The sequence below is a fragment of the Melanostigma gelatinosum genome, assembly GCF_949748355.1.
Source record: "Melanostigma gelatinosum genome assembly, chromosome: 21".
In the NCBI taxonomy this organism is placed as follows: domain Eukaryota; kingdom Metazoa; phylum Chordata; class Actinopteri; order Perciformes; family Zoarcidae; genus Melanostigma; species Melanostigma gelatinosum.
This window is the reverse complement of record NC_136654.1, coordinates 1,401,281-1,415,721: the sequence shown is the minus strand read 5'-3', so window position 1 is coordinate 1,415,721 and position 14,441 is coordinate 1,401,281. Positions and strand designations below refer to the sequence as shown.

Below are 14,441 nucleotides of genomic sequence, written 5' to 3'. Positions count from 1 at the left end.
CTTTCAGCCTAATATCCCTTCTTTCCACAGAGGGAACCAGAACCCGGAGAGGCACCACGACCATTGACTCCCACTCGGCTGGGAGGGCCCCGCTGACCGACGGAAGAGGTTTTAAAAGAGCTGAGTCAGCTGCGTGGAGGAAGTGTCAGTCTGCATGTTCCTGCTTGTCACCTGACCTTTTACGTGTGTGTGTGTGTGTGTGTGTGTGTGTGTGTGTGTGTGTGTGTGTGTGTGTGTGTGTGTGTGTGTGTGTGTGTGTGTGTGTGTGTGTGTGTGTGTGTGTGTGTGTGTGTGTGTGTGTGTGTGTGTGTGAGAGAGAGAGAGATTCAGGGTCTCCACACATTGTGAGCATAGCAGACATCCTCAGAGCTGCTCATGACTTTATTGCAACCTGGAGTGGGTCTCTCTCTCTCTCTCTGTCTCTGTCTCTCTCTCTCTCTCTGTCTCTGTCTCTCTCTCTCTCTCTCTCTCATGCAGTGGAGTTGAGGGGGGGTTGTCCAATTGCCAGCAGCTGTTGCTCATTTCGCAATGGTCCCGCCCATACAGTGCAGCGCTCCACACTATATGAGCAGCAGAGCTCACCAACTTAGAGGAATAAGTCTTCATTGTAGCGGCGGTGAAGGACGGACTGAGACCACAGAAGACTCTACGGGTGAGAGGACGCGCTTTCCTTCTTTACTTTACCTTCTTTACTTTACCTTCTTTACTTTACCTTCTTTACTTTACCTGATATTGTGAAGAGCTTACTGTCTGCTAGACGAGAGGAGAGGCACACACTAGGAGTAGAGTCCTCTGACTGAAAGGAGGAGACGGAGTCATGGTTTGTCACATGATGCATGTCTGGTCTCCTCCCCCTCTTATTTCAGTCTCTGACTCTTTGTCAGCCACATTAGAGACTATTTAATCACTTCTATGACATTCATTGAAAGTAGAAATCTTTACTTCAACTGTTTAGTTCAAGTCTTTTTGATTGGAAAGATATCTTCCTCCAGAGTTTCCCTGTTGTGTCTCTTATCAGAGATCGGAGTTTATCACTGCATCGCTGCAACACATTCTTTCCATTCCCCCGTTTTAGCCTCAGTCAGGAGGACATGGGCCGGGGGGGGGGAACGCCATCACTCGCATTGTGGTCCGTGCCGTTATTATTCTGCTGATTCACATCGTTATCAAGCGTCTACTTGGGAGGATTGATGGGTTTAAGAAAAGCAAAGACACGGCTCCTCTGAGATCAAATACACATTTAGGTGTTTTACTTCACTGCTGTCTGTAGATTTCTCCTCAAAATTCACTTGAAAGTCCAGAGAGCAGATATACGGGCCGGGCCTCGGGCCTGGCCTCGGGCCTGGCCTCGGGCCTGGCCTCGGGCCGGTTTATTAGCCTCACCAAGAGGTGAGAAGTGGAGCGGGCAGGTGCTCAGAGTGGACGCGAGCCTCATTGAGCCACACCCGGCGCGTCACAGGTTTCTGTCAGATTGGGCTTTCTGGCTTTCTGTATTTGTAGTTGCCCATCAGCTGCAGCTGACTTTCCTGTTTTTTTCCTTCTGTCAGCTTAGAAACAGCGAGGAAACGCTTGCAGCTCCTCTCACTGTTAATCGTGTACGTTCTGTTGTGTGTTCCCTCTGCTGTACCTTCAGTGCAGAGAGGAGATGAATAAGAGCGGCTCACAGCAAGATATGAAGCGTGTGACCGTGCACTTTGTGTTCAGGGGCATGAGAAAAGGTTTCATTAAAAAGGGATTATTTGGGACTGTTGATGCTGAAAGATGAAGTCTTTGCCTCGTGCCAGCTCTCTGTGTCTCTTCCTGTCTCCCTCTCCTGCTGTAGTTGTGCTGAGAGAAGCTCAGAGTGGAGCCCAGAACCTATTGTGGGCTAATTAAATCCCCACCATCACTTTCCCCTTGCCTGGCTGACCAAAACAACAGTGTCCCTCGCCGGGACAGCGTCCTCTTCTTTCCGTCTTCTGCCTCATGTTCCTGAGAGCGGGACCGGCACACGCGGCCTGGCGGCGACGCTCGCTCGCTCCTTGACGGGGATGGCGCTCCATCGGAGGCTGGTGGTCGGCGTGGTGGCCGTCGGCTCCCTGCTGTGCGTCTACATGCTGTGCGTGAGCCTGGACGGTCCTCTGTCCTGGTCCATGGTGCCCTTCAGACATCTCCAGGGCTTCATACGGGGAACGAACGAGAGGTGAGCCGTACGGACCTGTACGTGATGATGCAATACAATGTAAGGTTATAAGAGGAGACGCTGCAGGTGACCAGAGACTTGGATAAAATCAGAACATCAAAATGAATGCAGAGAGGCCAGAGGCCGACTTTTAGCCCCTAGTTTGAGGAAAGTTGCAAAAACACTGGATTCTACACTTCCCATAGTGCAAAGTGATTCATGATATCAAAGGGTTACACCTCCTACGAAACCAGAACCTTAAAGCTGCAAAACAAATCATTTAAAAATCCTGGCTCAATAAGCAACAATCCAAGTTAAAGTTAACACAAATCCCACTGAACCCGCCCACTGACAACCAGCGAGACCAGAGAGACCAGAGAGACCAGAGAGACCAGAGAGACCAGAGAGACCAGAGAGACCAGAGAGACCAGAGATTAAAGAGTCTTTCACCACGAATGTACAGTCTTCAGTCATGGTTTGTTTTCATTCTTCAGTTCTAAAGCAGTGTGCGTCATACTGTATGTTCAGAGACTATGGAGTGAGTTTAGAAACGGTCATGTGAACCCACTCACCTCTGACATGAAGGTACAAAACATAAACGATCTAAGAGCCCAAAACGATCAGAATCCTAACAATGATGTTAACAGAGAGAATCGAGCTGAAACAATCTGTTTAACAACACACAGAAAGCCCTTATTAGAAGATGAGGATCATATGGATATCGTGGCGTCTTTGATTCACCACTTCACACCTGAATGAACTGAATCTGAAGCTGCAGGACAAACACAATTCAGTTACATTCATTTCTCTAAAGTTAAGTATTTTAAGAGTCACATTTTTCCAAAGCTTACTGATGTGTATTCAATGTTTTAATCCAGCCTACATGTTACTTGAAATAAGAGAAGAGTTATTTATCATTGGAGTATATTATTTATAATGAATCCAGTTCAACTGAACTTTCTTTACTTGCTTTGACAGTCAGATGTTGACGACATACAGACGTTAATACAACTGTTGTTCACTGTACATGGGACTACATCATGACTCGAGTTGAGACATTATTTGGTGTTCAGGACCTTTGGACGAGGACGTCCTCTCCCCTGATCTGGATCACGAGTGGTACGATGTACTTGTCTGTCAGCAGCACTTATTCCCTCTCTCATTGAGTCATTGTGGTTTTAACAAAGGAGCCACACAGTTTCTTCCACGCCTCTGTGAAGCGTAAGCTTTGTTGTATCGGGCAGCGCGCCAGCTGTAAGAGCCAGCAGCTCCAGATACAACGCATGAAGTTCAGGGGACAGAGATGGAAAAGATGGCTGTTTGTCAAAGGTCCGTTCCAGACACTGACGGGTCGGCTTGGGCCTCGAGGAGCTGTTCTTTAATTTCAGTGTCCTCCTCACTTCCCTTCTGAAGCTGCTTTTGAAGGAGCAGACCTCCATGTTTTTAATGGACGGAGGATTCTTTTACATTTAGAAAATAAAATACATTTTAATATTCAAATAAACATAGTTTATAAAACTAATCTATTACTATAGAACTATATTCAGGACACCGTTTTCAATTTCAATATTAGAATATGTATTAAATAGTCACGGGACAAAAGAACAGTGAAATCATTGTTTAGTGGGAAAAACATAAAAAATGGAAAATAAAGATACATTTTTCTATTTTTAATCTTCAATACAATTCATTTTTCATCATAATAAATAAATAAAATATTTTACCCTGCATCACTCCAAACATAATGACTTATTCAATCATTTAATAGATATAGATATTATTTTAGTAAATGAAAAAGTAAAACATTGTAACTTAATCTTCCTGACTTCCTGTCCCGTCTGCAGGTCGACCTTTGATCTTTGTTCAACGTTAACGAGCTCCATTTACCCTTCAATTCAGCCGCTTTATTGCATTTGTGCCTCGTTGGCATCTTTCATGAGGGTGACGGCAGCAGCAGCATCTGGTGCATCAGGGCGACTATAAAAGGTCAACAATGGGATAAAGATAAGGTCACAACAGCAAATCTTAAACCAGGGTCCACTCACTGGCTTTTTCTGGAACTTTCAGCTGCATCTCGCTGCCTTCCTCAACTCCCTCCCCCTTAAGGTTCATACCTGCTGACAGCTCCCACCTGCCGAGGGAAAGATGAGTCGAACCTGTAAAAGCTAGGAAGTGAACCTTGAGTTAGTTGAGCACACAAACATTAAATATCTCAGACGAAATGCAGCCTCCTCCCTCTTCTTCATGTCTGCAATATGTTTTCCAAGTTATGCAGTGGGAGTCATAAATCAGCGTACTTTTCAAAATAAACCTCAGATCCTCACGTGATTAACGTGTTAGTGTGGAAAGTTATTAACTTAATTAAAGGGTTGATTTACCCCTTGTGGTTTTTAGCCACAGAGGCGCCCAACGGTAAAATTAATCTGTCAATTAAAATACAATAATCTACAATAACACATTTGAAGCAGTCGTTAGATATTCAGGGAATATGAATTTTTGCTTCCTTAGTCAGATGGATACCACACATCTGTCCGTTGTATGTGATTTCGGAGTGAGCAGTCGCTTAGCTTAGCTTAGCATAAGGGCAGGAAACGGGGAAATGGCTGAGCTGCTGAAAGCTAATCCCTCAGCCAGAACCTGCAACGCTGTAAACAAAGAAGATGCACAGCGTTGAGGATCCGACTGAGCCAGGCTAGCTGTTCCCCACTGGTTCCACTGCCTATGCTAAGCTAAGTAGCTGCTGACTTTGTCAGTTATTAAGCCCCAAAGCTATTGGACATTTATATTTTTTAAATACTGACCTCTTCACTTCAGCTTTTAACGAACTGTAAAAGGCCTGAAAGTCTTCTTTGCGCTTCTTTTAAAATGTTTCATTTTACTTTATTTGTTATTATATTTCTTGTGTGCTCGTGGTAAACATGGGTACCAATCCTAATCTTTTCAACTTCTATTGTTATCTGTGTCTCTGTTTGCACTGGACTCTGGTAAGACCTGCAGTGAGGTTACACCCTGACCTTCTCAGTCCGTCAGTTCCGTGTAAATACCGGGTGTGGATTCGTGTGATGTGATTAATTGGGACGGTCTGCGTTTGCTTCTACATCTGTCTTACTTTATTGTAAAGCCTTGTGCTGCATTTCTTGCACTAAAGGAGCTTTAAAAATGAAGTTTATTATTCTCATCAATCCTCTTATCTAACCCGAGTCAGGAACACAGATGAGATGTGGTGAGATGGAACTTTCATAATCTCTGTGACAGAGATCGATCAAAGATTACAGCAATAGGAAACACAACAATAGAGTAAAGATAAATGAAGTATTAAGAAGTTATACTGACGACACACACGGAGGTGAGATCTGAGAGCAGCTGAGGAAGACATTAAATATCGTAAAAATAAATGCAAATGCACCTAACATTCGATTAAAAACGAGTACAAATATCAGTGTAAGAAACTAAAATGTGTGTGTGTGTGTGTGTGTGTGTGTGTGTGTGTGTGTGTGTGTGTGTGTGTGTGTGTGTGTGTGTGTGTGTGTGTGTGTGTGTGTGTGTGTGTGTGTGTGTGTGTGTGTGTGTGTGTGTGTGTGTGTGTGTGTGTGTGTACTCTTGTTCCGTCTTCCACAGCAGCTCACGAGACTCTGAGGAGCCTCTTGACCGAGAGACCAGCAGAGACCAGTGGACCCGTCCCCCTCCGGCCGCTCAACACAAACCAGCAGAGAACAACGCCCCGGATGTCTCCAAGTCCAGTTCTAGGACCGATGAAGCGGACGGAACCAGGACCAAAGGCCCCCCGATGCTGCAGCTCGTCCAGGCAGACGGGCCAACAGAACCTCCGTTCATCGGAGACACTTACATGAGTGAAGACATCCCGCCACTAACGGTTGGTCACTTGTTTGGATTTCATTGGTGCAGACCTCTCACTGCTTTGTTTATGTGATTACAGCACCTTTTTATTCCATCTTTGATTTATTATTTGTAGGAAATTAAACATGTTTCTTTCAGTCCAGTTCCTGTCAGATTAAAAAGCTAGCTAGCCGCTAAATGAGACAAATTGATTCACCATCAGGCTTTGAAACAGTCACTACTTGCTGGTTGGATCAGTTAATTGTTGATTTTTATCTTATCCTCCAATTAATGGCAAAAATACCCCACTGGAGATTTGAAAACATGTAAATATTCCTCATGGTTTGGTGGTGAGAGTTGTGATTTCTACCTTGTAAACTTGTGACCTGAGTCACATGATGTTGAGGACATGTGGAGCATCAGCGCTTCAGATGGTCGCACGCTTCTGGTTTTCGTCATGGGGCTGGAGATGCTGTCATAGGGCGGCTGGGTGGGTCTGTGTTTGCAGTGAACGCCTGATAGGAAACACAGCCACGCCTCCTTCGGCCCGGCTCTTGCTTTCTCCCGCTCCCACCCTGAATGTGTCATCAACGCCACATGTCTTTGTCCATCTGTCAGATGGTCCACCGGGGAAGAAAACCCGCCGGACGGAACTCAAATCCGCCTCAAAGTCTTTGAACCTTTGAACCAGACCTCTGTAAGAGCTTAACAAAGCAACGCATCAACGTGGTCCGTTTCCTGCCGTGCACACGCTGTTCTCCAGTGAGCTCGGTTCAGCTGCCGTTGAGGTTTGGAGCTGTTACTGAAGAGGAGAGTGCACACAGGCTGATGATCCATTCCACAGAGAACGCAGTTGACGAGATGAGGTCTTCCCATGCGTGCGTTGCCATGTTGGTACTTGTTTTGCCCTCATGTGGTTTCATATTTAATGCGTCAGCAAAATGTGTGCATGTAAATTTCATCATGAATATGTCTCTCAGGGGTTGAAAGCTCTTGTTGTGAGCGTGTCAGTCCTAGATGATTAGCTCCAGTGAGAGCCTGAACCTGCCAAGTGGAACTACTGATGCTGATGTGGGACACAACTGTTTGTTGCTGCTGAGTCCTCTGCGGCGCGTGGAGAAGGTGCTTCCTGTATGTGGTTTGATAACGAGGCCATGTGTCACCTGCCTCCCTCAGCAATGCCCAGACAATATCAGAAGTCGGGTCACAAAGACGGCATTTGGTGGCCGGTTCCTGGAACACATTGCGGTCCTGCAGTGGGCCGGACACGTCACTCCTGAACAGCACCAGCGCCTGAGCCGGTACCCAGGAGCTCATGGCTGGGGGGAGCTCGATTACAAGAGTGAGCTTTTGCTTTTTCTACATTTTTTGATTTGTTTTTTTCATATTTTATTAAACTTTTTAATTTATTAAAATGTTATTTTATGTTTTTTTTAAAAATGTTATTGTGTTTTATTTTATATTTTTAATTTGCAGTTTATCAAATTCCCAAAAGACTTAAATTTTAATTCTAATTTGTTATTATCCTGCAATCTCCATCATCAGTAGAAACTCCTCTTCCTGGGGTTCGTACAAAAACACGACCTCACAATGTAAAAAAACAAAAGAATGAACCAAATGGACGTCAAAAGCTGATTATCTGCTCTCACGTTCCAAATGTACCCAGACAGAAGCAAAGCATTGTGGGTATTTGAGGACATGTGGGCCTACTCTTTTCTTTCAGACAATCACGTCTGTGGGCGGATGCACAGACAGAATCAGCAGCTCAATCTTTTCCTCGTGATTGAAGGATTGTTTGTGATGCTGTGTTGAATGAAGCTCATCCAGAGTCATGCTGTGATTGGTTTGTCTGTCTGTCAGCGTTGGTGGAAACTCTGTCCGTCCTCAACTCAACGTCTAGCTGGCAGCTGTTGGACGACTGGCCGGATCGCAGCAATAAGTCTGAGTGCATCCGCTGCGCTGCGGTGGGGAACGGTGGCGTCCTGAAGGGTTCGAAGAAAGGGAAGGAGATCGACGCTCACCACTACGTCTTCAGGTAGACGCTGTCGAGAGCGTCCACTCAAGGCTCTTGTGCTTTTGTTGGTTTCTGAAGCCGCATGTTTTTGTCCTCTAAGCAGCTTTTAATACGCTACTAACATGTACAAATGTCTCGAGGTGTGTGTGTGTGTGTGTGTGTGTGTGTGTGTGTGTGTGTGTGAGATTCAGGGTCTCCACACACAGTGAGCATAGCAGACGTCCTCCGTGCGATTAAAGGAAGATTTACAGGACCGACTACCAGGACGTTTGTGTGTTTTCATCTGTTTGTGGACACTTGTGTCTCTTCAGGACCAACGGGGCGATCATTGAGGGCTTTGAGCAGGACGTGGGGTCTCGGACCACCCACTACACCTTCTCCACCAACACGATGATGAACTCCATGAGGGCCTACGCCGGCGCCGGCTTCAGAGGACCCCCTCAGTCTAAAGTGAGGACCCACAATTCAAAGTCTTTCCTCCATAAAATGCTTAAATTCTGTATCATTTATTCAGTATTCATATTATTCTTTTGGTCTTGTTTTAGCAATTTTTTTTTAGTTTTTTTCTGCAAGTAGGAAACTTTTCTTTTTCTGTTTATTCTTTTGTATTTGGGCTTCATGACTCCGTGCAGGCTGCTCTCATACGGCGTTCGTAGATAAACCGCATAAACGAATGCGCTCTCATTTTGCAGATGTCCCACAAAATGACTTTGTCTGTAATCCACGTGATCGTGATCAGGAGGTACAGAGACTGAAGGAAGTATGGCGGCGCCTGGGTCAAACAGAAAGCGGTCTTTGATCAGGAGACGTTGGTTATTGGTCACATAACGTCTGCACTTCAGTAACTCTTCTGCTCTGCTTATTTGAACCCAAAACACAATCTTCTCCTCGAGCTAACTGCCTTGTTTCCTGTAAAGACGGAAGTTTATTTTGAACATGTGACTTTTATATCGAGTCCCAAACCACATTTCACCGTCAGACCTGGTGCCTGAACGAATACAGAACCCTGTTCTCCTCATCGTGTCAAATGATGTTGGTGCGTCCTTCTCTGTGTTTATCTTTCGAACCTGTTCGTGACTACAAGCTGGGGTCCAAGCACCACTTTACGTGAGGTCTCGTACGGTTACTCTACCGTGTGCTCTCCAACAGGAAACGCGCTACGTTTTTCTGCCGGATCACGACCGCGATTACCTGATGATGAAGGCTGCAGCGACACACCGTCTCGTGGAGAGAGGACGTGAGAAGGACAAAGAGTAAGCCAGGGCAGGGGGGCAGGGGGCAGCGGGGCAGGGGGGCAGGGGGGCAGGGGGCAGGGGGCAGCGAGGCAGGGGGGCAGCGGGGCAGGGGGGCAGGGGGCAGGGAGGCAGCGGGGCAGGGGGGCAGGGGGCAGGGAGGCAGCGGGGCAGCGGGGCAGGGGGGCAGGGGGGCAGGGGGCAGCGAGGCAGGGGGGCAGGGGGGCAGGGAGGCAGCGGGGCAGCGGGGCAGGGAGGCAGCGGGGCAGCGCTCCGTGCTGTTGCTTCACCAACGGAAGACTTCAAACCTCACCGTGTCATCTCTACCACTTCCATAGTCACACCCGGTCAAGTGTTGCAGCCCTTGTGGCCGTCTAGAGAAAGATATGTACAGTAAACATTCACACTGTTTCATCTTCTACTCTTCATGTCACACAATGTGATGTATTTGATCCCACAGTCCATCCAGGTACTTTGGAGAGGACGTGTCAGCGGAGAAGCTGAAGATGTACCACCCCGACTTCCTCCGTTACCTCAGGAACAGGTGAGCCAAATGAGCAGGTGGACCGACTGAAAGGCCGGGCTCACCTTTCAAATAGTTGGAAGTGAGATTGAAAGAGAAGCGGGAGGCTGAAACCAGAGTGAGCTGCAGAGGGGGAGTTCCCCCACTCACGGAGTTTGTGCAGCTTTTAACCCCCGACGCTGCAGATGTAATGATGTCGGGTTGTTTGACTTTTTCTGTTTCAGATTCCTTCGTTCCGGCATTCTGAAAACCAGATATAAGAACATGTACCGTCCGTCGACAGGTGCCGTGATGCTGCTGGCGGCGCTGCACGCCTGCGACCAGGTTTGAATGCATCATTACTGCGCTTCACTGCTCCATGTCAGCCGCTCCTTCACTGTGGGACGCGGCTGCACTCGCCTGATAGCGTGAGGATGTGTTGCAGCCGGCCTTGTGAATCCTCTGAACTTGTGCAGCCTTGACTTGGTGCTGCCAGGAACTCGGGGAACATGAACGTTGTTCTGCCGTGGCAGAATGTATGCTTCATGAGTTAGATGGCAGAGATCCCCTCAGATCAGAGTCTTCACGCTTTCTCTACCTGTGTGGGGAATAACAAGAAGCTGTTAAAACACGACATAAAGCTGTTCAAAGATTAGATTTCTCACATGACGGGGTTTGTTTCATCCTGACTGCAGCTCTTGCTTCTTGTGTTCATGAAGGTGAGCGCGTACGGGTTCATGACCCCGGACTACAGGAACTACTCGGACCACTACTACGACAGCACCTACCACCCAGTGGGCTTCTTCGCCAACCACGACATGCGTATGGAGATGGCTCTGTGGCAGCAGCTGCACCAGGCGGGCCTCATACGACTCTACATGCACGCGTGAATCCAGGTCGACCGGGTAACCACGGCGACCCGTCGGCACGCGGCTTACCAGCAGACAGGAAGTCCAAAGAGGGACGAACCTTTTGTTCAAGACTCTGAACTGAGCAAAGCAAGAAGAAAAGAAGTTTCCTTCTTCTGAAGCAAACGAGGAGTCTTTGTTGTTGACGCTGCGGTTATTGTTCAGCATGGACACTTACTTCTTTATTTACATTTTTTTTTAGTATTTGTTACGAAACATTTAAATCAACTTTTGGGTGATTTGTGGGTCCAAAGGATTCGGGTGAGGGTGAGATCAGCTCTTTTTAAACTGTTTCTATTGAGTGACACACTGCTGCCTGTGCACTTGTGCTGAGGAGGCGTCGCCCTTTGTTTGCGTTGGCTCACTCAGTTCCTCTCATTGAGGAGGAACTCTGCACGGCGTCTCTTTGTTCTCTGTCTTTACATGCGATCGCCTGGTGTTGAAGGCTCCACCGGCTCATCGGCCTTCTTACGCCGCGTCTCGGTGCTCGACTCTAAAGTCGGATCTATTCGCTCAACATGGCCGCAGCCTCGCGAGGGACGCTGCCGTCGTCTTTAGGGAGCCAGTGCGACGCTGACTTCAACACTTCATCCTCATCCCTCCTCTGTAGCCTCGCACAGATGTTTGCTGCTGAACTAATGTCGTGTAGACAACCTTTTAAACGGCGATTGGAACAAAAGCCGCCCTTCACCCAGACGAATCACGTGTCACACGATCGGCCCGTGTGAGTCAAAGTCCAGTCCGTGTGATGCAGCGCGCTGACAAGCCTGCAATTGAGTTCGCTGCTTTCTTAAAATATCCGTCTCCCCGCCCTAAATAGACGGTCAGAGCCCTGCTGGCCGTGTGTGTGTGTGTGTGTGTGTGTGTGTGACACTAAGTGTGACTAAAGAGCTTACTAAGAAAAGCATTTGAACCTGAAAGTGTATTGAGTTAAAGCGACGTCATTTATTTGTTTTGTGACTTCTTAAAGCACACGCGTGTACTTTCTGCCACGAGGTTCCACAGCGTGACGTTGAAAAGGTTGAAAAGGATAAATGTGACTCGGTGGTTTGGTTGCTGCTGAGGTGGACATTTCTGAGCTGGTTCTGGACGTTTCCACAGCGACACAAAGCGGGAAGTCATTTTCACTCTGTTGTGGATTTCGTGGTGGTTTCCAAGGACCCGTCTGGTGGAATCTGCACCTGGACTCCTGTGAGCCGGGGCACCGATGGGCCAAAGCGCCTCCAGATTTATTGTTGCTACTCGACCTCCAACTGGACTCTCATCACGTCCTCGGCAGTAATATCAGATGTTCTTGTGATAACGACGACGCGCTGGAGGTCTGAGATGGAGAAGAAACCAAAGACGAGCTGCAGATCAGAGAACATTTGTATTTAACATTTACTGTTTGTGGAATCCACACACACCCAGACAGTGGACTGAAGTGTGGGCTCGTATTCTGACAAAGTGCAAACCGGGAAGGGGTTAACTTTATGCTGCAATTTTTGGTTTTGACCATTTTATAATCTGTATAAACTAAACTGTGATTCTATCGGCTGGTTTGTGATTCTTTCATTTTTTTTGGTTGGTCTGGTTCCATCATTTGGGATCATTTTCCAGAAATGAACTGTTGTAACTTGTCGCAATTTGGCACACGTTTACTGAATTCAATCCATTTTCTGTGATGAGTCTACAGGCAATTTTAAATTCTGTGTGTGTGTGTGTGTGTGTGTGTGTGTGTGTGTAAAGAAACTTCTCTGAAGATCAAAAGCAAACCTCAAATGTCTAAAATCTCTAATTTCCTGTCATTGGTGCCAAATTCATAATCAACTCTTTGCAAGTTTCCTGGAAAGAGTTGATGATTAGAAATCTCGGACCTGAAGCTCTCTTGGTCACAACAGGAAACAGGAAGTCAGACCTTGATAAAAAGGTTGAGGCCGTCGTTCTCAGAATGTGTGTTCAGGCGTCAGCTGTGTGCTAACGCTTCTATCATTCAACACTCGGAGGGTTCATCAGTGGCTGACTGTCGTTTTAACAATTCACCTTTTCATTCATTTTCATTTGGCAAACTGATGAAGATCCAGAGAGAGAGAGGAGATCACAAGCTCTCCGTAGTAACACACTGAAGCACGGAGTGACCTCGTGACCTCTTCTGCGTGGCTCTGAGGGAGACGCACACAGCCAGATGTGCATGGTGTGGTCGGGGGGGCTGCTGCTTCAGAGTGCATGAGTCGGGCTGCAGCGATGCCAAGACGTCTGGCAGCAGGAGGCTACAATTACATACTGTAGTTGGTAGTGTGCAGCCACAGGCCTGCAACATCAGGCTTTCTGTCTCGGAGATATAAATAGATGCTTTTGGATTCATTGCACGATGTGGATCCCATTCTACTAAGTTCACGTCTTTTCAGGTGAAAATCAAACGGGTCCTGATGCTGAAGGTCTGGATGCTGCATCAACTTCCACTTGATGCGTTTTGTTCCACGATGAAGGTTTTATGTTTGTTAGTTGAGAGAAGTAGATTTGGTGTCTTGCCCCTCTGTGATAACCAATGTGGGCTGTTGCTCCTCCGTGACAGCGTGGACTTCAACATGTGCTCACGTATGATGGAAGGGCCTTTGCATCAAGCTGAGCTCTGATCCGTGATCGCAGCCTTTAAAAACGAGGTTTGAATAAATAAACAGCACAGAAAGCAGCTTCCATGTCTGCACTTGTATTCATTGTATAGAAAGTAAAAGATTGAGAAGCTGAGGGGGGGGGGGGGCTGCTGTCCCTCAGACATGAGTTACTGACTGCTGCCTCCTAGTGGTGGAACCCGGTCAGTGCACCAGAGTGAGATGTGAAAAGGTCCAGATCTCTGTAGCTGGTGCTTCTCCATCAGTGCACACAGCCGGGCTCATGGCCTCCCCCCCCCCCCCCCCCCCCCCCCAGAGAGGAGATCTTCAATAGTACACCTGTTGAATAGGTTTCCACCTGTAATAGTAAACTGATTTTTTTTTAATGGAGATTGTGTGTTCTTGAAAATACAGCCTCAGAAGCAGCTGCGTCTCTCTGAACACGGTCTCACTTGCGTATCCTGTCTGGCACTCAGACCGCTGGTTCCCACGCATTCACTCTAATGACTGATGATCAGTGGGGATTGTTTCAGGAGTTGATTTGTTGGGGCGCTGTTTGACTTCTGTTGCCCCTGAAGACGTTTCACAGTAAGCACGGATTGACCTCCTGACCTTACGTCTTTGGTTTCTTCTCCATCTTCACCGTGTCTGAGAACTCAGAGGTTGAAGAGGGAGAAACAGAGCCAGGAGCATTAGAGACTTAATGAAGCTGTATTTTACAACTCATTAGCTGTTGAAGCTTTAAAATATGTTTTTTATTTCCTTTACTAAACGTCATGTGTGAGTGAGCGTTCCTCCTCAGACATGAAGCGTTACTGACTGCTGACGCTCGGTGGTGACTACCAGTCAGTGCACCACACACTGTAAAATGCAGAACATGTCATAAAGCTCCTCCCCTCTGGCGTCCGTGTGTCCGTCTCCATCGGTGTCGCCCGCCTGCATCGTGGCCGCCGCCTCGTCAGAGAGCAGCTGCTGCAGTCTGAACGGTCCACAGAACCTGAACGTGGTCAGCTGGAACAAGCTTCCATCTGGTAGAAACAGACGGGCCCACATAATTCCATATTTTTCATATTTAAAAAACAAGATATATATTTGATTTTGTGTATCAAATATATATTTAATTCCTCCTTTTAGGAGTATTTGTATTCAGTCATCACACACAGTACAATACACAAGCAGAAACAAAGTGAGTAATG

General features: G+C 47.1%; 1 protein-coding gene across 2 annotated transcripts; it reads left to right on the top strand.

Annotated features, from left to right (window-relative positions):
- The first annotated feature begins 511 nt into the window (after positions 1-511).
- On the top strand, positions 512-12,179 carry st6galnac (ST6 (alpha-N-acetyl-neuraminyl-2,3-beta-galactosyl-1,3)-N-acetylgalactosaminide alpha-2,6-sialyltransferase). 2 transcript variants are annotated; one of them, XM_079292951.1, is made up of 10 exons: positions 512-652; positions 1,823-2,182; positions 5,783-6,035; positions 7,175-7,340; positions 7,859-8,033; positions 8,324-8,462; positions 9,162-9,265; positions 9,705-9,788; positions 9,992-10,091; positions 10,466-12,179. In XM_079292951.1, exons 2-10 carry the CDS (start codon positions 2,031-2,033, stop codon positions 10,634-10,636), a joined length of 1,344 nt encoding a protein of 447 aa, XP_079149077.1. In that variant the 5' UTR covers positions 512-652; positions 1,823-2,030; the 3' UTR covers positions 10,637-12,179. The 2 variants fall into 2 exon arrangements, with proteins under 2 accessions (XP_079149077.1, XP_079149076.1); XM_079292950.1 differs by having other exon boundaries at positions 5,780-6,035.
- The last annotated feature ends 2,262 nt before the right edge of the window (positions 12,180-14,441 follow it).